We start from the raw sequence: 25,368 nt of genomic DNA on the forward strand, positions 1-25,368 counted from the left end.
AAAAAAGTCAAATTTGGTGATTACAGGTGTTTCAGGACAAAATGCCATGACTGCTATATACATTCTACAAAATGCCTTGTGTAGATGAATTAGTGAAACAAATTGATCAGCCATCTTATAGTGTATTGTGATACAACGTACATCCTCTTCATTGCACGAGGTTGCAGTCATCGATATTCCTGCATCTGTCCACTGGGAGGCATTTCATTCTTTCAACTCTTCAACATTTATGTGTTTTTTTCCTTTTTCTGTCATCTTTTTACATCCTTTATACTTATCACCACACTGTGTTTATGTGATAAATTCTTAGTGTGCAGAAAACAGATTATGAAGTATGATTTTACTAACTCATCTACACAAGGCATTTTATAGAGGGTATAGGGGGTATAGGTTTGTCTTAATCTCCACATTAAATTTTTTTTTCTCAAAATAGGATTTCGACTTTTATATAGAAATTTTGACTTTCAAAATCAATAGAATAAGTAGTAGAATCTGTAGAATAAACTAGGGCAGGCATACCTTCCAAAAAAGTGTGACACGATTCCAAATGTTCACCTCTGTGTTACAGAAACAATGATTTTCATCTACATCAGCATCCCAATTCTGGCAACAACAGCCCTGGCAAAAGGTATTTAATTTTATAGTATATTGTACTGTTTTCAATACAGAAAATGTTGATTGAATTTGTAAATTTCAGTTTTGTTTATAGAATCTGTTTCATTTTATTCCATATTTTACATAAAGAAATTTTGTGTTTATTTCTTGTTTCTTTTAGGGTCAGTTGAATGCATTTTCTCAGAATCTCCTGGAACCCATTATTGTTTTGGAGCCGTAGGTCAGTCGCTAATTTTTCATCTGTCACATAAAATTGATACTACAATGGGAGTTATGAAGGATAACAAAAACTGGGTTGTAAAAACTCACAATAATGGGGCTATGATTTTAAATCATGAATATGTAAATCAACCAAATGGCATAAATAATGGAACACTGAAACTGGGTAAAGCCATGAAGAAACACTCTGGATATTACCAGTTGGAAGAACATGACTCTAATGGAAAGTTACTGAAAAAAGCGAATGTATCTCTAAAAATATATGGTAAGTGTTTATTTTATTCGGTTGTTTGCTTCAAACTCAAGCTAATCGTTATTATTGATTTATATGAATGGCTATGTTTTATTAAAAGGAGTTTTAAAAAAGCAGATGTTGTAAACCAAGTACATTAATTGTATAGTTGTTGTTTTTTTATTGGATATTACATATATACATATAAATGAGACTAAATTAAATGTTAATTCCATAAAATACCTCATTGCTTTAATCTTCAAATCTGCAAAAGCAAAAATATTTTACTCCTTTATACTTTACTGTGCAAATTTAAAAAGTAATGTAAATGTACATGCAATGTACAGTAAAACGAATATTTGAGAGAAAACCTGAATACTAAATCAAAATTTGAATAATAATGGATTGGCTTTATATAGCACTTTTCAAGGCACCCAAAGGGCTTTACAATTCTTTCACTCTCACATTCACACACTGGTGGAGGCAAGCTACAGTTGTAGCCACAGCTGCCCTGGGGCAGACTGACAGAAGCGAGCCTGCCATATCGCGCCATCGGCCCCTCTGGCCAACACCAGTAGGCGGTAGGGTAAAGTGTCTTGCCCAAGGACACAACGACCAGGACAGAGACCCCGGGATCGAACCGGTGACCTTCCGGTTACAGATGCACGTCCCAACCCCTGCTCAGGGGGTCAAGGCCCCAGGAGCATGACAAAACCCTTATGGCACTGAAATATCTCTTTGCATTATTATATTAAAGTCTTTACCTTACAATATAAAGCACCTTGAGGCAACTGCTGTTGTGATTTGATGCTGTATACATATAACTAAATTAAACCTGGAAATCCAAAATTGTAACCCTTGAATGTTATTCATCTATTATTATTATTATTATTATTATTATTATTATTAGTCAAATTGCTGTTTAAAAAAATATTGCCCCAAATGTGGGACAAATTAAATGTATATTTCTCTTAATACTTGGTGATATTTCCCTAGAAACCTTTTTTTGTGACTTAAAAAATACAGTGCAAATTAACTTATACAATATTTTATTTGTCTTCTACACTGCTTACATGATATGATTACATGTCTTCCAGCTCCAGTGTCAAAGCCAACACTGTCTCAGATGTGTTTGTCACCAGAACAGATGAAGATCAGCTGCTTCTCTGAGGGAGATGGAGTACAATTAATTTTGAGTTTGGATGGTCAGATACTTATACAAAGCAATGACCACAACCAGTCCCTAACCATTTGGACAGCCGAGTTTCCAAATGTTACCATCATCTTAGATGGAAAGCTGACTGGAAACCTTATGTGCCAAGTTTGGAATAATGTCAGCAGAGATGAAACCGTTATTCCCCTGGCAGCCTGCAGTGGTAGAATATTTAAACGTAAGATTTTCTGGGACAACACTATTTCTTTCAAAGGGAAATTGGATTTGAATTTATATGGAGTAAAATAAATAATTTACCATATGGTTTTGGTTGTCGCCTGTGAATTCTTGTGGGAAAAAGTTAGTACACATCTCCTGTGACTTCAGATGTTACTGTATGTTGAAGAAATGGATGGCAAATGGAACTATTTGGAAGCATTTTAGTATTTTGGAATTTGTCATGATATTCAATATTGTTTGACATTTGCTTTTGCATTCTAGGTTCTGTTACAACCTTGACAGTACCTTTGGTAACCAATGTCATCATGTTGTTTGTGGTTCTGATTCTGGTTATAGAACATTTTTGTAAGAAAGCAAGACCGACAACTGTTAATGAAGGTAAGTGAAGTATCTAAAACTTTGCTTTGAAAAATGTGGTGTTTTTTTTTAAACAACATAGCTTCATCCAAAGCACAATACACTTTTTGTTTATTTTCCTCCGCAGGTAACTTTGGCACTGATGTTATCTAGAGTGATTGCAAATAACAAATGAAATAAAACCAACTGAGGAAAATCAGCTGGGAAATGATCCAGCTCTGACCCTGAAGTGGTTAAGTAGTTGTATGGATGGGTTTGCTTTTTTTTTCTAAATTTTGTTTTGTTATTGGTAATTACTCTAAAATTTAGCAATTTAAACAACTAAAATGGGTAACAAGGATGAATAATGTTTATTGTTGTGGACATGTATTACAATATTACCATCAATTTACAATATTCATTTGCAACAAACACAAATGTTAGCACGATAGGAAATATCAAATGAAATAAACCCAACTCAGGAAAATCAGCTGGGAGAGGATCCAGCCCTGACCTTGAAGTGGTTATGTAGTTAAGATGTATGGGTGGGTTTTTTCAAATTGTTTTGTTATTGGTAATTACTCACAAAATTTGCTGTGGACATGGTCTGAAAGTGTTGTCATACTGTGACATTAGAGTTTTCAAGAAAATCAGTGCTCGTGTATTAATCAATACTATCAATGTACAATATTCATTTGCAACAAACAGTGTAATCTTTTGCCACCTCCACCGTTTGTCACCGTTGTAGAGAGACACACAGCTCCTCTCCTCACTAACAGCTGAAATAGTTAATGTTCATAACAGTTAATGTTCCTGTAAAGCTTCTGTTTCAACAACACTGAAGTATTAAACAGTTATCATGAATGTCAACCTGGCGGCAACATTAACATTAGCTATTAGCAGTTATCAGATATCCACATGGGCCAAATGTTATGGACTGGAGGTCATGGAAAGAATATTGAGCAATGGCAGTGCAGATTATGCTATGTCCAGAGCAGATTATGCTCTGCCACAGCATGCTCAGCTGGTTCTAATACATGGAAAACTGGCTAGCTGCTGGTTGCTGGCTGTGCAGAGTAGCACTGTAGCCGATCTGAGCAGACAGTCCAGACTGTGCCGAACTATTCCAAGCAAATAAATGGTAAGCTCTGGAGCAGTGCAGTGGCATTTCTTATCTTGTTTTGGACAGCTGTGTGGTCCATTTCAAAATGCATACAGTAATGGATTGGATTTATATAGCGCTTTTCAAGGCACCCAAAGCGCTTTACAATACCACTATTCATTCACTCTCACATTCACACACTGGTGGAGGCAAGCTACAGTTGTAGCCACAGCTGCCCTGGGGCAGACTGACAGAAGCGAGCCTGCCATATCGCGCCATTGGCTCCTCTGGCCAACACCAGTAGGCAAGTAGGGTAAAGTGTCTTGCCCAGGGACACAACAACCAGGACAGAGAGCCCAGGGATCGAACCGGCGACCTTCCGGTTACAGTGACAGAATGAGTGCTTATTTTTTTCAAACATATGTTGTTTTTAAATTTTAATTCATTTTAACAAGTAACACCACACTTTATCCAAATTTTATTTAAAAATTTTCCATAATGTTCTCCTTCATTAATAAATGATTAAGATATTAGATATTGTGTTATTTGTTACACCCTTTGTTTATTAGTAGGCTCTAAAGTATATTTTCTTTCACTAGCTCTAATAAAATAATAAAATAATTTGTAAAAAGAACTAAAAAAAAAACCTCTTAAACTTTATCCCAAATACTTATTTGGTTGAATCTAACTTGTAAACTGAAAATTAATAACTTTTAAGAAATTTGTTTTTTGTTATAAGTTTTATTGTTGCAGAATGGGATACAGATCTTCAGTATCACTATTCTACTATTGTCTCTACAGATGTATCTACAAATGCATGCTTTTCTTCCCCATATATACACATATACATGTATGTATCTTCTATAATATTACTAAACCTTTATTTTTTATCTTTGAAACAAAAAGATGAAAGTGTTTTTATACATGAAAAACAGGGGATCCTACATGTTGCTAGATGACAGGCTGATCTTGTATTACTAAAAGGCATTTTTGTGAATTTACAGCATTTTGCCTCATTTTACTGTGGTGTTATTTTATTTGCATCTCTAGTCTGTCCGTAACATGAGGAGCTTTAATGTTCAAAAGTAAACTCTGCATATGCTTTTTAATTTTTTTAATCATTCAGTCAATCTTAGTGTAGACTGGAATATTTCTAACATTTTGAGTTATTTTCCAGTGTTAGAAAACCAGCACTGCTCAGTGTTAGCCATTGTTAATCTTCAAAACTGACTAGGTTACTTTTAAACATATAACACTGTCAAAAGTGTTAATTTAACACTCAACAGTGTTGTATTTTACACTCAGAGGTGTGGACCCATATAGACACTCTAGTGTTAATTTAACACTGGAGATTTTGCTGTGTACTTTAACCACATCTCTTTCTCTTACATTCTATCAGTAGATCTGTGTTATATTGTTTCATCATAGATCAAAATAAACACCTGAAGCAGAGATGGTGTGAATGGAACAAGTTGTGGTTTAAGCACACATCGCACACAAACACGTCTTTGGTTTTCATGTCTAATGTGAAACTTCCTGTTAGCATCTTCTACCAAACTTTGGTACACTAGCTGGTACAGCATGCCACATAGCTTTGTTATGTTTTCAGGATTTTGCAATTTTTTGATTCACAAGTAATGACATTACTGTAAAGGTCTGTAAAGAAACAATTTTAGGGTCAAATCTGACTGATTTACAAATTAACAAAACTTATAATTATTGTGTTTTATATCCGATTGCCTCAAAGCCTTACGACATCCTCCACACTGTGCACTTGAACATATAAAAGTGATGAGCACCTCTTTCGTTGAATTTTGAGTGTTTCACTCAACTTTGTTACATCTGTGGTGTTTCCGGTTCAACATGACCGCCATAAGAAATGAATGGGCCCACTTTTACAACCTGCTGAACAACCCACTGAATGACCCATAGGAACCCTGGCCACTGAATAGAGGGAGTCACATAATTAGGAAGGGAGAGATTCAAGGATTCAGGTAAAATGGATGGCTACTTGGTCCATGAGCCACGTCAAACAGCTAAAGTGTAGCTTTAAAAAAAAACAACACCTTTTTCATTGGATTTTGTATTCATATACATTCTATGGCACATATGGCAGGATAAAAGCAATAAAAACACAAGACACTCAAAAAACAAACAAACAAAAAAACAAAAACAGTACAGGTTACTGTGTACATTCCCAAATTTAGTTACTGTACATAGTTTTCATTACCTCACTCTATCTCCACTTCGTCAACTTCCCCATTTTTAATAGTTCCAAAAAACATCTTCCAAATGTCAAAAAATTCTGAAGGTCTTTTCCTAATCACCTGTGCCCAGACTGAACTGTTGCTGAAGAACTCATTCTTCTCCCTTAAGAGAGGCATCAAAGTGGTAACACACAAATCACAAAACCAAGGAAAAAAAAAAGAAAAAAAGAACTGGACTAATAAGGAATCCTGACCTGAATAATGACCAAAAAAGGACAACTGGAATATTGAGCTCAATAGGACTGTTTTTGGGGTTATTTTTGTTATGTTATGACGCTGGATGCAGTGGATTGCGAGTGTGGCAGCTCAGATCCGGTCCTGGCCGACACCGCCACCACTCTCACTGGTGTGCGGAAACGAAGAAGTGGAGAGCACAAAACACGGACTTTTGGCAGAAGACACGACACAGGAGTTGAGGGAACGCACTGGGATTTATTGTGTTAACATTCCCCACATTGCCATGGCCTGCCACGGGGACCATGACAGGGTGGAAGTGCCTGGTGCCCAGCAGGAGCCCACACCCATTCCGGCTCCCTGGGGGAGGGCCGCGGAGCAACCACCGTGTCCTTGACTTGCATAGCTGGCACCGGAGAAGGAGGTCGAGATGAGAAAATTTGCTGTCCATACAGACAATATTGATTTGTAAATGATTAACTAACAACCTTTCAACACAAAGCTCTTTATTTGTAGCAAAGTTCTACAAGAAAGATAACTTTAAATGTGCTTGTGCTTAAAGTGCTTCACCGAGCTGAAATTTAAACTTAAAACATCTCAAGATATATTCAGTTGAAAAAAAAAAAAAATCAAAAGTCCCTCAAAGTGTCAAAGGCTTCACACTGAACATTTCAATATCTGAACAGCTTGATATCTTATGGACTGTCTTCCATTGCAGCCACATGCCCCTCAGATGGCCAACTCCTGTAATTTGGCCTTCTTGATCTTTCGCCTTGGGTGAACCAGCTTGCCACACTCTCTCTAGCTTCAAAATCTTTCAGACTTGGCCCCTCCACACTTATTCTTATCAGGTCATCCACTGTCTCTGAATGAAGGGATGTTCTTGTGTCTGATTTAATTCTTCTGTGCAGAGAACCCTCTTTCACATACCAAAGCTGAGACAGGTAGGGCCAGCATAATGTTTACAAGATGCAGGGTCAGAGAGAAAAATAAATTCAAGAGATTTATTTAAGCAGTGTGTTACACAGCAAAACTCACACAATCTTAGGAAAGAACACCAACAAAAACTGACCTTGTACTCTGAGCAGTACGGCTCTCTGCTCAACATGAGCTCCCAAAACATCCTGGCAATTAACAGCTTCAAACTTATAAACTCTTCTTTTGCAAGCTCTGTGTTTACACCATTTCTGAAAATGATGTGGATTACACAGCTAATCAGTGTTCACATGAACAAAATATCTACAACCAGCACACATGATATTGTAGTAATCCACCAGCTACCTTTTCTTGACTGTGGAGAAGTGATCCAGGAGAAATGCAAGGTCATCAGCACCATGGTCCACTAAATCTCTTGGTTCTCTGGGCAGCTATCATGATTGAAAATGTTGAAGCAAGTGACAGCTTTGGTTGTGGCTGACTCAGAAGCACTCTCTGTTGTCAGAACGAATACATTTTAGTAAATGAAAATAACAACATAACAATCCTGTTAACAATAATAACAACATTTCTTATCTACATGTATTTAATACACTTGCCTAGGAGACTACTGAATCTTGCTTTGAGATTTTTCACAGTGGATTAGATTGTTGCATCCATTACTTTTTTAAGTTTAGTGGAAGTAACACCATCTTTTGCCACCTTTGAGTGTTATTGTCTGTGCAATGCATAAACCATGAATAGGGATTGTGAGTTTGATATTAGAAATATTTGTACAAATAGACAAAAATAATAATAAAGTAATAAATAGTGTTCTCTGTTTATATAAAAGACACAGCCACATGTAGGCCTACCTGGAATTTGTAGATTGCCATTTCACCCTCTTCATGCTGCTGCCTCCTCTATAAAAAAAAAAATCAACAACGTAAGAACAAATTAATCAAAAGCTTTTCTATATAAAAATGTCTTCAGCTGTTTTTAAAAGAACCAATGGAGTTTGTACAGCGTAGAGACAGTGGAAGAGAATTCCACAACCGTAGTACCACTGTCTATAAGCACTTTGAATCACCTTGTTGTTGAATTGTGCTATACAAATAAACTTGCCTTGCCTTGTCTGAAAGGCCCAATCACCACGAGTTTTAAAACGAGTGCGCGGTACCACCAGCAGTCTCTGATATAATGACCATAAAGCTCAGGAAAATGAATGCGATTTCAGTAGGTCAGATAAATATTGGGGAGCTTGACCATGTACGGCCCTAAAGGTTAGAACTAAAATTTTAAAATTAAACCTAAAACTTACAGGCAACCAGTGAAATGAGGCTAAAACTGGAGTAATATGAGACCTTCTCTTGGTGCTTGATTAAGAGACGTGCTGCAGCATTCTGCACAGTCTGAAGACGATTTAAGGATGATTTGTTAAAACAAGTAAAAAGACTATTACAGTAGTCTAAACGGGAAGAAATAAAAGCATGAATAAGTTCAGACTTTGACACCATTAGTCTGAGTTTTGAAATATGAAATGATAAAAACAGTTCCCGACAGACAGTCTTGTTCTTGCAACCATCTCCTCTGTGGTCACCAGCAGTTGTTCCAGGTTGCAAACAGCCTGTTTAGGTATAACAGTGCAGTATTATTAAAACAGTTGAAGATGACCACAAACACAATTCAAATTTACACATCCTACTTCATCTCCCTTACCTGTGGTAGGATAATATCATTCCTCTGAAGTAGGAGGCTAAACTTACTAATGCCACTGAACACATTTACAATAAAATAGTAAAAGGCCACAGAAGTGGCATCTTCCATTGATTTCTTAACCTGTATGATACAACAATAAAATTTAGTCACCTAGAACATTGATGATCAAGATTCTTAAAAAATATAAAGTCAATAAAAATTGCATAAGTGGCTGTAATGAAAAGAATATTCTGAAATAATGCACTGAACGTTGTAGCTCGGCCTGCAATGTCTGCATTGGCAGAGGAACCTGCCAAATAGTCCATGTGGTGGTACACAGCAAGATGACGTCATCATTTTAAAAGGAAACAATTCTTTGTTCTTTTGTTCTGGATTGACTCGCTGCAATCCTTTTAGACTCAGGACTTCTCATGTGATCAGTGTCCCATATAAGTGAATTTCTCCCAAGCCCATTATAATCATGGAGAAACACACTTTGCAACTGTTTTCCGTAAGAATATTTCATAGCGCTTTAAATTTCAATCTTCCAGGCCTGGTTTAAAGAGCTGATTGTTAAATCATGGACTCACAAAATATCAACATTTATCACCGGTGGATCATACCTCTCAGATTTTCTTATCTCAGTGCACTGTAACAAAAACGAAAACAGACGTAACCAACAAAATACTACTAAAATAACACATACTAGGGCCATGCTTGGACATGTCCCGTCTCTTAGAGAACGGGACATGTCTCTCTCTTAGAGAAAGAACACAACCCAAAGCTCACTGATAAAATCAAGCTAGCGCCAAGCAAAAACCCAAAAATCAACCAGAAATTCACAGAAATTTTTTTGCTTCTCCTGGGACAATATTGTGTGGGAACAAGAACCTCAGGTACCGTAACACCTTTCGTTCCTCCTTGAATTAAATCTCAATCACAGAAAATGCGGTACTCCGACCTAAAACTTACTCCATTAATTCATCATTTTCACTCTGTGCCACTGTTCCTCCCCAGGGCTATGTGAAGCACAATAAACAATTCAATCAAGGCCTTGAGCCATAAACAGACACCACGCACAGACACTGTTTTCATAACCAAACTGTTTTAGACCTTATTCCTTAAATCTACATAAATGTCCTCTGGGTGTCATAAAACACATTCTAAGTAATCAATGGCTCCTCATAAAGATTATGTATTGGGATGTTTGTGTGCAGCATTTTGCATATCAGCATAAGCATTTGTTAGCAAAGCATTCTTCATTGCATCAGCATGTGTGTGTGTGTGTGTGTGTGTGTGCGCATCACTCTTCATTGCACAAGCGTGTGCATGTATATGTGTGTGCATCACTTCTCAGTGACTCAGCATTTCAATTTAGGTGTGTGTGTGTGTCATTTCTCACTCAATCAACGAGTGCACATGTGTTCATGTGTGTATTTCACTTCATTCTGAATCGGTGTGTGTGTAGACGTGTGTGTGTGTGTGTGTGTGTGTTCATCACTTCCCTGTTCTGGTGTCTTGGGTAAAACAAGACACCAGAAGCGTGCCCTGGGGTCCTGCCCTCCTCCTTTTCAGTCTGTTTGCGACCATTGCTGCTGCTGCTGCTCAAAGTTCTGTCCATCCTGGTTCTGACCCCAATTGGGGCAGTCCTTTCTCCAGTGTCCATGCTCACCGCAGGTGAAACCTGCATCTTCTTCTGTGTTTTTGTCCATTCTGAGGTGCCTTCTGACCTCAGTTACTCCTCCTGTCTCGGTCACGCCCTTTTTGCTGCCCGATCATCCGTGTTGGTCCATCACTGTCCTGCACAGTGTTAATGCAGAGTTGTTAAGGTCAGCATTCCTTTGCTCGGCCTTACTTTTCATTCGGGCTTGGCGGGCGTCTCGTCACAGCTCTGTCAGCTGAAGCTGTCTGAGAATTTTCCCCCGTGTAGTGAAACGGGCCTTGGTTTTAACGCTCTCCGTCTCTGCTGCATGAGATCGCTTCCTGCAGCATTGTTGACATTTTCAGGTTGTTGTTGTGGGTCCAGCTGTTGCATTTGGTCAGGGTCACGTGAGAGGGAGAGAGCAGGAGTCCAGGTCAGCCTCGGCTTCCAGGGCTCGGCAAAGCAGCCTGTAATTAACATAAAGAGAAAAAACAAAAACAAAACAAAAACAAACGAACAGGAAAATGATGTTGTGTTGGCTGTATTACAACGAGAGGGGAGAAACACTGGGACAGGCCCTGTGTCAGCCTTCTCTCCCCCTTTTTTTTTTTTTTTTAAACAAGGCATTACCTTACAAAGGAGCCTTTCTCTCACATTTCTCTGCTTGTGTGTGTTTTTGTTTCACCTTTTGTTGTGATGCTCCGGACGCCTTCCCAACCTCCACAAGTCTGTTGGCCCCAATTTTATGTGTTAAAACTTCTCTTAATTTCTCCTCTAATTCTCTCCTCGCTGCTGTCTTTTCCACAGCTGCTGATTCTTGCTGAGTGTGGTTTCCATTACTATAATTTTGCTTCGGCCGCTGTGCTTGTGGGGGCAGTTGGTCCAGGCCCGTAGCCACCTGTATTAACACACTAAGAGATTTATTTAATATCATTTTCATCACTGTTAAATAGACCAGCAGGCAACATGCCCAGCTTTTCAGTGCAGACTGCATGCCAGTCTCCCAACACACTCCTCTCTCTGCTTCTCAATAATTCTCCACTCTCCCTCCATTTCACCTTTCTCTACGTCAGATTTAAAACCCAACATATTTCACACCACTACTCACCTCTTACTGCTTTGACTCCTCTTTTTCTTTTTTTTTAAAAATTACACCACAGAGTAATACACCCAATTCTGCCCGTCTATCTCTATGTGGCTCCAAATTCCCTCTTTATTTAATTTCACACTCGTCAGGGGACAGGCAAACAGCAATTTCAACCACTGAAGCGAGGGATTCAACCTTTTTATATTTCACCTATGATAGAACTCAACCTTAGATGTGAAAGCATTTTCTTGTTCTATTCCAGAATAAATGTGAACCTGTGATTACACGGCCGTTCCAGTGTTATTCTGTAGCTATGCGGGGGTTCTCACATCCCCAAGTCACCACCTCGGCACCCAGGGGGGTTGCCACACCATGAACAAACTTAATTTCCACAGGTACACTAGGCGTCAACCTTTGATCTTAAAGCATTTTCTTCGCACTAATGTCCTCCTATTCACACATCAACCGTCACTGTGACTGTGTTCACGCTTCACACACAGAAACACACCCAAAGCGCGCCTCCCACACACAGCGCGTTTCACCAACAGTGAGACCCACAGAGAGCGCTTTTCATCGGCGGAAAGTTACACAGAAACCTCTAAGCTCAACTGTTAGAACTCTTCCGAAGCACAACCATACACCAGGTACCCTTTTCACTGCGCTTATGACCGCCACAACGGGGCAAAGTCGCATCGTAAAAGTGATGCACGTCCCCGATGCTCAAAACCGACACCATAAGCCAGCGTCTGCTTTACTTTTTATTTCATACCAAGTAAAAATTTTTACTTATTAATTTCATGACCGCAGCCCTCGATGCACAAACCGACACCATAAATCACCGTCAAACCTCTATTCAATGTGCTGAACTCAGCAACCCCTCACTGCTGCACTTACGGCCGCATCACCAGAACACGGCCGTATCATAAACCAAAACCTACGGACGTGTTTCGCTTTACGCGTTGCCAGCGCTTAACCGCACCGTAAGCCAGCATCTGCTTTTCCTTAATTCTATACTTATTTTATGACCGCATCAACGAAGACTCAACCGACGCCATAAACCAACTTCAAAACCTCTATTCAATGTACTGGACTTATGACCGCATCTCCAAAAGAGATTCTAATGTATTATTGCTACAGAAGCCAGTCTTAGACAAAGTTAAATGTGGAAGGTAAAGTGGGCTGCAACTAGCTCAACGTAGTGTATTCTTAGTATTCTTGGTAGAAGCAGTTTATCTTAACACACTGGAATTCAGCCTCAACTTATGTTGTTAGTATCTTGCGCCAAAAACCAGACACCGACAAATTTAATGTGAAAATACGTGTAACTCAGCGAACAGATTAATTTGGAAAGCCCAATATGCACATTTGGTATTTATAATACAACAGGCTGTGCTTACCTTTTTATATTTGGACCAGTCCTCTGTTCGCCTTGCCTCACGATCTCACAGCAGGCCAAATCTGCCCCTCCTCAGCACACCAAAGATCCGGGTCACCAGGCACCAAGTTGTTGAAATCTCCCAATTCTTTTAATCTTTGGGCTGAAGGAAGGACAATACTCGGTGTATAAATGCTCAATCAACAATCATTTATTTCCATACAATTCAACACAAAGAGCATTAAAACGTCCGGACGGGAGAGATGCTGACAGAGGGTTAGCCGCATTTCTCAACATGGTGGCAGATTTCACAGCTTCTTATACCCTCTAGTGGCCCCCACCTAGTCGTAAAAGCCTAAACATTCACATTCTTTCTCTGTTACGGCGCCTAAGTTATGACCTCGGCTCCCTGTCTTTCTGCTCTCTGTAAAGGTGGGGGTATGGAATGTGGTCTGTCTCTTCTATTATCGGCACAAGGTCCTCTGCACACAACATTCTCTTCATGATTCAGCAGTATGAAATGTCAAGAAACAGTGTAACACATTCAACAGTGTCAAATAATACAGGTCAATCCAATAGATATAATGATTTTCACACTCTTAAGTCAGAACATAATTCAACTACTTTAACTACAGATATAAGATAGCATATGATAACAGAATAATCTCACACTACCCTGGTTTCAGAACAGTCTCCACGGCCCTTGAAACATGTGGGAGCCACCTCATCCCCTTCACCCCACTGGGCATCAGCACATTTACTCCCAAGTCAACCCCAATGACCCTGAGCTCTCTCGTATCGTTTTAGCCCAAAATCAGTGTCTTTCAAATCAAATGGAGAAGGTCATACAACTGCCTGATCATTGAAATGTCCCTCTGAATTGACAACATATTATAACCCCTCAGCAAATATGTCATTGGCTCATAATCCCCATGATAACCAATTCTAGCGGATACTGACGGACATTCAAGAAGTCATCAGTTCACCTTGTGATACCGCTACACTCTTTAATCCTTGGACAAACTTCTCAGCCTCTGCTGTGGTTTCAAACTCATGTATTTGTCCATCAGACAGCACTCTGAGTTTAGCTGGATAAGTTATTCTGTAGCGTATGTTCATCGAACTCAGCTGTTGTTTTACCCTGTCGAAAAACCTCCTTCTGTGGTGTAGCTCTGCCGATAGATCACAGAAAAACAAAATCTCCCGCCTGTCATGCGTAACTTTGCCTATGGGCCTGGCTGCTCGCATCATTCGGACTTTATCCCAGTGTTGGGTCGATTAGAATGTGTCCAGTCGGGCAACCTATGTGCTCTTTCAATGTAGAGTGGTGTCGGAAATGTTTCAGGTCCCAGAACCTCAGGGAGCCACTTCTCCAGGAAAGCCACCGCATCATGTCCTTGCATTTTCGCCGGCACTTTGGATCAGCGAGAGCGGTTTTCGAGCTTGTCAAGTTTATTTGTGTGTTTAACTAGCGCATCAGACTTGTTTTTCTCTGAGTTAATTGTGTCTACTGCGTTGCTAATTTGCACTTCGGCTTCATCCATGCGTGCCGAGAAGTCCTGCACATCCCTCTTAACATCTTGAATTGCTTTCAAGACCACATCAATTGGAAAAGTCATTTCTGATCTAGTCGAGTGGCAGAGTAACATTGGGACTAGCATCATCTGCTGAGTTAGCTTGGCTGCTAGCATACAAGACGCCGTCTTCCTCATTTGGAGAAAAGTTAAACTAACTTTGTTATGTGCCTTCTTCGCCGGCATATTCTCGCAGGTTACAATAATAAATCTCCACAGGTGTTAAATTTCTACTCTTTCTGGAGTTAGAGTAGAGATTTTCAGGAGCTCACAAAAAGTGAATATACGGAACACATATGGAACATATGGATGTTCAGTTCAGCGCCATAACCATGCCTTCAAAGTGTAGCTTTTAATCATTGTCACATGCTGCAGTGCGACATTCCATGTCCCTATAAAAATATTTGCGATTTGGACCACATGGACCCTGACAGATCTACAAAGCACTGAAGACCTACATTCTCTTCTGTGACTGAAGCTTACAGGAGGGCTTGCAATTTTCATGTTGGGCCCAGCCTGGCCCAAAGACCTAAGGCCAGGCCACAGGCACCCTCAGCGGAGTAGAGGGAATTTTCTCATTTTACTCATTGTTGCTAAACACTACATAAAACCTATTATTTGTCCTGACAATTGCCCTAGTACTAGTGAATGGACTGATTTCTTAATACTCTTAACACAAAACAAAAGAGACCAGAAACACCCACATCTAAATGCTAAATTCAAAAGCCAGCCAGTAACCTTGTTAAATGTGGTAAATGACTTTTACATTTTTACATGAGGAGGAAATTGTGTTTATTTATTTATTTATTTTCTAAAAATAACCTTTATAAATTCCTATTCCCAATTCTATGTGTCTCCTCCCTTTGTCTCCCCAGTCTGTCTTGTTCCACCAAGCATGTCTTTCTCCCGGATTGTTAATGGATTATCCATTAACTATCAAACCAATTTATATCAACTACATGCATAACATGTACAGTAGTTGATATAATTTCCTTTTAGCATAGTACCTAAATGTTGCTTTACCCATGTTGGCTGAGTAAGACTAGACTTCATATTAATCAGTGTACTTAGCTAACACCTCTACTAATAGCCAAAATGCAGTTTATTGTTGTTGTCGCTGATGCTGTTAATGAGTAATGAGCGATTTTTAGTGTCTGCATCGATTTTATCATTAATCATAGTGCTAATGTACTAAAACAAAGCTTTGAAGGAAACTTGCTGTGGCTAATAAAAAAATGGAGATGAAAGTGAAAAACGAGAAGGATAATTTTTAATGAAAGGGTTAAAAATCATGTTTATTTCTCATATATAGCCACTTGGGGCGGTGGCTCAAGAGTTCGCCTTGTAATCGGAAGGTTGCCGGTTCGAGCCCCGGCTTGGACAGTCTCGGTCATTGTGTCCTTGGGCAAGACACTTCACCCGTTGCCTACTGGTGGTAGTCAGAGGGCCTGGTGGCGCCAGTGACCGGCAGCCTCGCCTCTATCAGTGCGCCCCAGGGTGGCTGTGGCTACAATGTAGCTTGCCATCACCAGTGTGTGAATGGGTGGATGACTGGATATGTAAAGCGCTTTGGGGTCCTTAGGGACCACAAAAACGCTATATAAATACAGGCCATATATTACTACTATATTACTATAAAGCCTGATCTTGTAATAATAAAACAAAGGCAGTTTTGTGAATTTACAGCCTGTTTCCCCTTTTATAATGGTGTTTTTTTCCTTTAGATACTAGACTTGTACATAGCACTGCTTCAAATCTAAAAGTCAGTATCGCTAATGCCTACCTTGACAGTCTAAATGAGTACATCTGAAAATGATGTCCAGCACATAAGGAACATACATGCTAAAAAGTATTCTATATAAGGGACTGTAACCACATCTCTTTCTCTTTCATCCTGTGTAGCGGTTCTGTTGTTTTTGTATCTATGTAGATAAAAATAAACACCGTCGTTTGTTACCGTTGTAGGACAGTAAGAATGGAACAAGTTGTGGCTTAAATAGATCCTATCATGCATTGTTTTTTCTACTGTCTACTTCCTGTTTGTTTGTTTTAGCAAACTTTGTTAATGTTGCTGAGTTCACATGCAGAACATGAACCCCCTCTTATACACCTAGAGCATAAGACAACTCTTACTGCACAACACACAGTTGATGCTTTGTTGTTATATTTAATATACTAATATGCAATCAAGCACAGACTCAGGGTAGCATGGTTTTGATCATCTTTTCTCTCCATACATTTTTCTTCTTCTAAGTTAATATTGGTTTCTGTCCCAATAATTTGTGTTAGTAAAACTATGTCCAGTTGGTTAGTGATCACCAATTTTTCTGTCTGTATCTGGAAGTCCCCAATCCCACAGGATCTTAGATGGGTATTCTCAACCACCCTAAGGGCGCATCCCATTTTGACCTTTGGTCTTCTAGGCCATACTCGCCATGGTATTTTTCCTGTATACCATGCCCGCCAGTTAGTTATGATGTTCCATGTATGCCATGCCTGCTACAATCTTGTATCCTGCTGTTATGTGCTGGATTGTTTCAAGGGCACCTTTGCATAGCCTGCACCTGGGGTCTTGTCTGTGTGGTAGACCCCAGACTGTATGGATCTTGTGCTTAGAAATGTTCCTGTACTACATTAGCCATGATCTTCTCTTTCAGGTCAGCTGATACTTTGATCAAGTAACACTTTGTCAGTTTCTCTTGTGAAGACAGGTAAAACTTTAAGTCTTGAGGTCCCATTTAGTTTTCAATTTTATTGAGGCATGGAAGATCCTGACTTTAAATGTGGTCACAAAATATTTAACCAAGAATTACAAATACTTATTACAAATAAGTAGTTATAACAGCTTACTTAACACACTTTCAACACAATCTCAATTAAACAAACAACTAGCTCATTTCATAATCTATATGTTTCTAAATGTATATCTAATTATGTTGCCATAATATCATTTACTTGATAGTGTGGACCAAGTATTACATCAACTACAAACAAGTCTTAAATTTTTATTTTTTTTATTGTTAAATCATATTTTACAAACTAAACAAAGTTTTGTTAAAAATGCTTGTTCATCCAGTCATTCCCTTGTCTGTTTTGTAAATACATGCTAGCAACATTATGTCAAGTTGAATTCCCAGTAAAAACAAGAATGGACATGATCTTGTTAAAAAAATATCTTTCATAACCATATCAGGAATATCTTACTATCTGATTTGGATATCTGTGTTTTTCTCATTTGCTCATGGCTCAGAGTCCTTCGGCTATTTTTCTTTGCAGAAAGAATAAAAGAAAACATAAAGATGCTGTTGGAAAATAACTTTAATAATAATTTTGCAAAACTGATAATAAAGAGAGAGAACCATTTCACAAGGCTTTTGTAAAGTTGTGATACTATAAAATGATTACCCACTGTTTCTGAATACTACATGAATATTACAACAGCTCACTGTCACCATAATGACAGTAACACATTCAGGACTTTAGTAGAACTGCACGAAAATAGCTGCTTCCTCAATTATCTCTACACAAGACAGTGAGAAGACATATATACCACCCAGCTGTCAGTGGGAAATTCACTGTCCGTTCTAGCAACAAAAAGGACCTCGTACTTTAAATATGGTGAGTACCTTTTACAGTTTTGACTGTTCCAATTACAACATCAATTAACAAACAAACAAAATTCTAGTATTTCAAAAATGCTAATTATGGAGATAATCCACAAATTATGAATAACATTATCCATATTTCTATATTATTATTGCAAATATGAAAGTGTTTCTTTAGACAAAAGTAAACCTGAATCTGGTTGACTGAGTATTAGGGCCACATTAAGAAAAAAAAATGTATTGATCATTTTAAGAATAAAGTCGAAATGTCAAGAAAAAAGTCCAAGTAGTATATTGAGAAAAAAAAAGTTGAAATACTAAGGGGAAAAGGGAAAACATATACAAATGTGGAAGAGTTGGCTGGAAAATGACCAAGGATGTATGTTATATCACAAGACACAATATATCGGCTGATCAATTTGTTACAAACTCAAACTCATCTACACAAGATGTTTTGTAGAGGTATGGCAGCTGTAGCAATTTGTCTTGAAAAACAACTGTTTTCTCCACATTTTGATTTTTTTCTTGCAATAGTATTTCAACTCTTTAATCAAAATAGAATTGCAACTTATTCTCAAAATTATCAGTAATATATTTTTTTAATGTGGTCCTAACGCTCGTAGTTTGTCCGATATACATGTCACTATTGATAAGAGTTTGATTCTGCCATGACAGAAAATGATATTGACCAGCATGATCATTGCAGCTCTGACAACTGCTCCTCTGGCACAAGGTATGCTTCAACAATTACAAACTACTATGTCATTCATCAAAATTACTATAAACATTAAAAAAAAGATACCAATATTTAATACAGTGCTGTATTATGTAACGCCAGATAACTATGTCTTTAATACTGATACTCACGCAGCATTGCCTCAGGCATTTAAAATATAACGAACGAATGAATGCAAAAATTAATACATACATAAATAACTTTCATTTGCAGTTGCTGTTATTCATTTTTTTTAAAGTTATCCAAAGTATCTGGTTTTCAATTTAGTGAATAGTTGCTGGTATTCATAAAGTATATCACAAGTAACTAAAAAGAACAGTTTTCCCTTTTTGTATTTTTAGGTTTTTACTTTTCTTTAATATTTTTCTTTTTTCTCTCTATAGGGTTTTCAGAGTGTAATCTAACTCAGCCTAGATCCCATAAGTGTTTTGGAATATTGGGACAACCACTCAGTTTTTACTTACCTACTAGTCTAAACACAATGATCGGATTGAAGAAGAATACGGATATTATTTTAAGCTTAAAAAATTACTCCTTACTAAATATAAATGAAGAATACAAGAGTCGTTCTACATTCTTCACAAATGGAACATTTATGCTCAGCAGTGCAACAAAAAATGATTCTGGAGAGTACACGATGGAAAAACACTCATCTAATGGTTTGTCATTGCACAAAATAATTGTAGAATTGGACATACTAGGTAAGACAACAATTCCCATTTTCTTCATATAATATATGTGTAACAGCAATAGTGCATATGATATGGATTTACTGTAAAGGAGAAAATAAACAAATTTCATTACAAATGTCTTTATGCATGCTCACCGTTTTCAGTGGGAGAAACATTTGAAAACGTTCCGTCCAGATGAACAGAATCAACCCTTTGGGGTACATTACAAATCCCCATTCGTTTTAAATGTTTTGTGCCTAGATTAAAAATGTTTGTTTTCAAGCAGTTTGTCTAAAAGTCAAAATTTGCCACCTGCATTTTCTTTAGTGAGTTTTCAAAGTCCCTGGAAGCAGAGTTTCTATAGTATTTTTATATCAATTATTTTGATGTAATACTACTCTTTATTTTTTTTATACACGTAATAACTAGTTGCATAGATGACATATACAACTGCTGTGTTGCATCTTTTACTGTAGACAGCTCTTAAACATACTTTGTAAACTACAGTTATGCAGTACATTTATCAACTAATGTCTCTAAAGAAGTAATTTGTTTAATAGTTTCTAGTTCTTCTAGGCAACAGTTTCCAGTTGGCATCACATTTTTAAGTGACTATAAATTTTTTTTTCAGCCCCTGTGTCAGAACCAGCTATATCACAGACGTGTTTGTCACCAGAACAGAAGACAGTGAGCTGCTTCTCTGAAGGAGATGAAGTAGAGTTCACGTTGTCGTTGCATGATAACTCATTGATACAGACCAGACCCAAGAAAACAGACAAACACAACGTTTTAAACATTACCATCAGCTTACATGGTCAGCTGATGGGAATCTTGACATGCATTGTTCAAAACAATGTCAGCAGAGAACAAAGAGTCATCCGCCTTAGAAGCTGTACAGGTAGAGTCATGACATTTTATTTTATCTGAATATCTTTTAAAATATATATATTTTTGGTTTGTGTATTTTGTTGTAGCTATTTGGTATAAGTGTGTGCTTTGATTCATTTTACAGAAAAAAAGAAAGAAAATGATCTAGCTTGCATTTTTAGTTTATAGATGTTTACAGTATTATGCACCAAATTCTTTTTTTTTTTTTTTTTTGTTTGTTTATTTTAGTTTATTTTATTTTCACTTACTATGCACCAAATTCAAGTATGCATCTTGGGCTTGAGGTCGTGTAGCCCTCTAAATGAGAGTGCATTATCTCAGTTCCGTATTAATGTTGTTTTTTATATCTTCTAGATACAGTTTCTCACCTCTCTGTTGTGAATGTGGTTGTGGTGACAAGCATTTCCATTCTACTTCTGGTTTTGGCCCTATTTCTTGGTATGAAATGTTTCAATAAGACAACTAACCCCATCACCGTTAATGAAGGTAAAATATACATGTTCACTTAATGTTCTTGTCTTTATAAACTTGTATAAAAACCTGGACATTTCTGAAAACAATAATAATTAATACAAATATTTGAAAAAAAAAAATAGAAATTGGAAAGTGTGCATTTATGTATTGGGAATATGTACCTTATTTTACCATTCTGTATGATGTAAAAAACAACAAAACAATGTTATTCTTTAACTATGCACAGTTAAAATGTCTTATTTTTTTTTTACTTCTTTCAGTTGATGCAGAAGAGGAGGTAATCTACTCAGATGTCAGAGTGAAGCAACAAACAAAGAAAACAACAACCGCTTCACTTCAAAATGCAAATTAATTTCCTAATGAAACATGAGAAAATGAAATTACATATAATTTCTCTGTACATAGCAAATGCTTAAGGTTAAACCCTGGCTTCTCTCCTTTCCATGCAAAATATCACTGGGTGGAATGCTAACCCCAAGTTGCTCTGTGATGCATCGTAGTATGAATCTTGTGAATGGAAAGTGCTGTGTGTGAATGAGGCAACTTGTATAAAGTGATGTGATAGAGTAGAAAAGTGCTATATAAGAACCAGCACATTTACCTTGTTTTTGTTTGTTTGTTTTTGTTGTTGTTGCTTTTGTTATTTTACTATTTTTCCCTATCTACAATAGAAATGTCTTTAAACCCCCCCCCCAAAAAAAAAACAAAAAACAAAACAATGTGTCCACAGTAAAGTGAATAAATAAATAACACAGGACATTTTTGCTGTTTTTGGTAACAAAAACTTTCTGGCTTATATTTATTGATATACCAGGGGGCGCAGTTCTAATTGGAAGTCGATTCACTTACACTTTCTACACATACAACCATGCATGTTTTCTGCATTGAACCAGGGTTTCTATAAATATAACAACAGAGGTTGTGCACACTGACAAGCAAGATATGCAGGAAAAAGTGACACTTGATTCTGTTTACTGCAGAACTGTTTCTGAACATGAAAGGATGGCACTGCATGTGTTTTTTTAATTCAAAATTGAAATTTAAACACAAAATGATTATCGGTTATTCCTGTCAGAGAACAGTGTATTTAAAACGAGATACAAAAGGGCAAGTCAGACAGAGAGCACCATGACTACAACCCCCATATATGTCCTGTCTGCTCAAATCCAGATAAATGCAATCAAATCGATTCGCCAGCATTTCATAATACAGATGAACAATGACTCAAAACATATAGTCAATGCAACCCAGGCCCTTATTAAAGCAACGAAGTAGAATATTCTTGTATAGCCAAGTCAGTCACCGGACCTTAACCCAGTTGAGCATACATGTCACTTGTTGATGATGAAACTTCAGAAAGAAAGGCCCACAAACAAACAGCAACTGAAAGCAGCTGCAGGAAAGACCAGGCAGAGCGTTAAAAACGAGGGAACCGAGCATCTGGTGACATCCACGAGTTCAAGACTTCAGGCAGTCATTGCCAGCAAAGGGTTTTCAGCAAGTATTAGAAATTAACTTTTTTTTCCCGTTACTTAATTTTTGCAGTTGCTTTTGAGGCCCTTTAGTTCCTCACATGTTTATGCAATATTTTTATTGCATCTGTAATGGAAACCTTTGTAAAAAAAAAAAAAAAAAAAAAAGGAAGAAAGAAAAAGTTAAAAGGTAAAATCTGTTTCTTTCTCTCTGATTGTGGAATAAAAGTATGAACATGTGTTTATAAGTTACACTTGTGTTTGAATCCTGCAGCTTATCACACATTTGATTTCCATGTGTGACGACTGCAAGTGTCCAGAGTGAGGACAGACTGAGGGACCCACTGCTGCACATCATCTGTGAGGCTTTGCACCCCTGATGATCCACCAGGACAAACTCAGCAGTGTGTGAGGAAGAGGAGGAGGAAGAGCCAGCAGCAGCTGACAGATGGAGAGAATAGACAGACTGTTCCCTGTTTGTGAAGGACTGCTAGAAAAGTTTAAAATAACTAATTGTCTGTCCTGAATCAGTCTTATTAGGTAATGTTCAAATAATTTTATCATTCCAGTGTTTTCAGTGTGGGAGAAAGTACTCAGGGCCTTCAAGTTACACACTATGAAAGGCAGCAACAAGTGTAATATTCAGAAACCTAAAGTATGTATCAGCAGCAGAATGGAGCTAAAAATAAATGTTTGTTTCAGTTCTATGAAGCTTTGAGTATTTTGGATTAGTAGCACTGCTGTGTTTGTTGCATCATATTGCTGTAATTGTTTATGTGCTTTATATATTCTGAGGTAAGTTGATCTATAGTGTTACATCATATTCTATAAGGATACTTTCTGCCCAGTTTGACCCATTTAGCAGAAGTCAGCCTGTTTAAGGCTCTGATATCTATTCTGTGTGACTTAAAGCAGTTATGACATGGTCTGATTTTCTCACCCAATAAAGGAATATTTCATATATCAGTCTACTCTTCATTCTATCAGACACAGTTATCACAGCTCGTACATTTGCTTTTTACACATATATGTAAGCATTGAGCCAAATTTAGTAATGCCAACATATTGAAGGAACATTTGTTTCATATATAATACATCTATTCCTATTCCTTGAGTTTAAATCTAGACTTCAGTCATATTATGATTGTTTTGTTAGAATCCATTGTGGTGGTGCACATAGCACAAACTGTTTGTCCAAAAGATTTTGAATCTGACAGTATCTTAACATTATTGTTAAGTCTTTCATATATAATTGTAAAATCTTTTGACTACCTAAAAATCATTTTCTGTTTCTATGTCTTTCAGATGATGCTGAAGATGACATCATCTACTCAGATGTTAAAGTGAAACAGCGTACAAGAAAAGCAACACCACGTTCAAATCAAGATGCAAGTTAGCTTGCCCCTAATGCATTCTGACCTAGCACCAGTCTTAAACCTGTTCATGCCAAGTTAGCAGTTTCAGTTAGAAGCTCTCACCAACATCTTACATATAACACTGGAGATTTAAAAAGCTGTGGTCATTAGTGTTTGTGCTTTTCTTGTGCTGTGCTTTGTATATATAGCAGATAACAGCAAAGGTGAGCTGTGCCTCTCTAAGACAACAGCTGAGTCAAGCATCAACCATCATCTCATAGCTTGAGCATTTTAGCTAATATTCACTGTGTCTGTCATGACCGTAAAACAATGAAACCATGTGATACTAACTTAGTTGCACACAGTGAGAAAGTGCATACTATACATGTGTCTTGCATAACACTGGCTTGTTTTTTTTACTATTAAGAATCATAGCAGATGACAAAATGCCTACTTATTATATCTAACAATACAAAAAACATGAAAGATTTACTCTAGAAATAGTTGTGCTTCTATTACAGTTTGTTATTTAAGTCATGTATTTTCAGTGCATACAGCTTTTTGCCTGCAGCTTAGAGTCTCAGTATTATATGTATCAACCTGCAACTTGTGAGAATAATTACAAGTGTAAGAATGATTGTTTTCCTTTACTTATATTAGTTTCTGATTAGTGGCTCTGTCATATCCTGGAACAATCTGTAAACTTTAGTTGTAAATGAAAAAACAGTTTGAGAAGTTTGAGCTGCAAGAAATGCAGGGATCAGCACTCACCTCATGAATCCAGTGTTATGTACAAATAACTGGAAGCAATAAAATAAAATGGAAATTAATAATTTACTAGCTGACATGACATCAAAGCACTGAAAACACATGAAAACTCCTGAGTTACAGCTTCTTTTAACAGACTGTCTGTTAATATTAACCCTGTGATGAAGCTTTACAGGCTCACCACCAGGTCGCGCCAGTATCAGTGATTTTAGCCACCAGCTGCCTAGTATACTGCAAGTGCTAGCTGCATACATATAAAGCAGACTTACATGGAGAGACTACACAGGCTGAAGGACATGTATGCTGTAAGTACATGTTTATGTCATTTTTTAGTCTAAGTATAGTGTAGCTTTGTAAAAACTGGACTCTTATTGTTAATGCAACAACTGCTAGCTCAGTTTATGCTTCAGCTATCAAACCCATATACAAAGTGACAGAAATGAGCTAACTGGTAGGATCAGCACCTATCTGGCAGCCAGCGTGACGCACCTGAAACTGATAGTAAAACATTACAGCAGTGTGTTGCAGATAATTTGATTCTATCCGTGTAAGACAGACAGAAAAAAAATAAACTTTTTAACTAATTTTTTTTTTTTTTTTAACTCAATCTTGTAGAGTGAGAGGATGGCTGAGGAATGGAGAATTGCACTGGTACCGTTTTTTAATAAATCTAGTAACGTACAGAAGGATGAAGTGGATGAGCCATACCATGATGATAAAGGAAAGTTTTGCAGCTAGGTTAATAAGAGAGAAAATGACGAGTGAGCAAG

General features: G+C 37.6%; 1 protein-coding gene and 2 long non-coding RNA genes across 3 annotated transcripts; 2 read left to right on the forward strand and 1 right to left on the reverse strand.

Annotated features, from left to right (window-relative positions):
- Positions 1-508: 508 nt before the first annotated feature.
- LOC121815598 (T-cell surface antigen CD2-like) lies at positions 509-4,101 on the forward strand. Its single transcript, XM_042227178.1, has 5 exons — positions 509-628; positions 776-1,099; positions 2,164-2,457; positions 2,721-2,837; positions 2,944-4,101. The coding sequence occupies exons 1-5, from the start codon at positions 574-576 to the stop codon at positions 2,967-2,969; spliced, it is 816 nt and encodes a 271-aa protein (XP_042083112.1). The 5' UTR covers positions 509-573; the 3' UTR covers positions 2,970-4,101.
- A 1,118-nt stretch (positions 4,102-5,219) lies between these two features.
- On the reverse strand, positions 5,220-10,979 carry LOC102305069. Its single transcript, XR_317510.3, has 4 exons — positions 8,129-10,979; positions 7,620-7,769; positions 7,411-7,525; positions 5,220-7,273 (listed from the first exon to the last, which is right to left on the reverse strand). It is a non-coding gene; the product is annotated as an uncharacterized LOC102305069 (long non-coding RNA).
- A 7,866-nt stretch (positions 10,980-18,845) lies between these two features.
- Positions 18,846-21,686, forward strand: LOC121815589. The gene is made up of 4 exons (XR_006055206.1): positions 18,846-18,967; positions 19,354-20,539; positions 20,884-21,015; positions 21,264-21,686. It is a non-coding gene; the product is annotated as an uncharacterized LOC121815589 (long non-coding RNA).
- The last annotated feature ends 3,682 nt before the right edge of the window (positions 21,687-25,368 follow it).

This window comes from Haplochromis burtoni, unplaced genomic scaffold (genome assembly GCF_018398535.1).
Source record: "Haplochromis burtoni strain Fernald_Lab_line unplaced genomic scaffold, NCSU_Asbu1 Contig_247, whole genome shotgun sequence".
NCBI classification, from domain to species: Eukaryota; Metazoa; Chordata; class Actinopteri; order Cichliformes; family Cichlidae; genus Haplochromis; species Haplochromis burtoni.

Coding starts and splice junctions, on each gene's coding strand:
- LOC121815598 (XM_042227178.1), top strand. CDS start 574: ATGATTTTCATCTACATCAGCATCCCAATTCTGGCAACAACAGCCCTG. Junction 1,100..2,163: donor TGTATCTCTAAAAATATATG/GTAAGTGTTTAT, acceptor CATGTCTTCCAG/CTCCAGTGTCAAAGCCAACA. Junction 2,458..2,720: donor CAGTGGTAGAATATTTAAAC/GTAAGATTTTCT, acceptor TTTGCATTCTAG/GTTCTGTTACAACCTTGACA.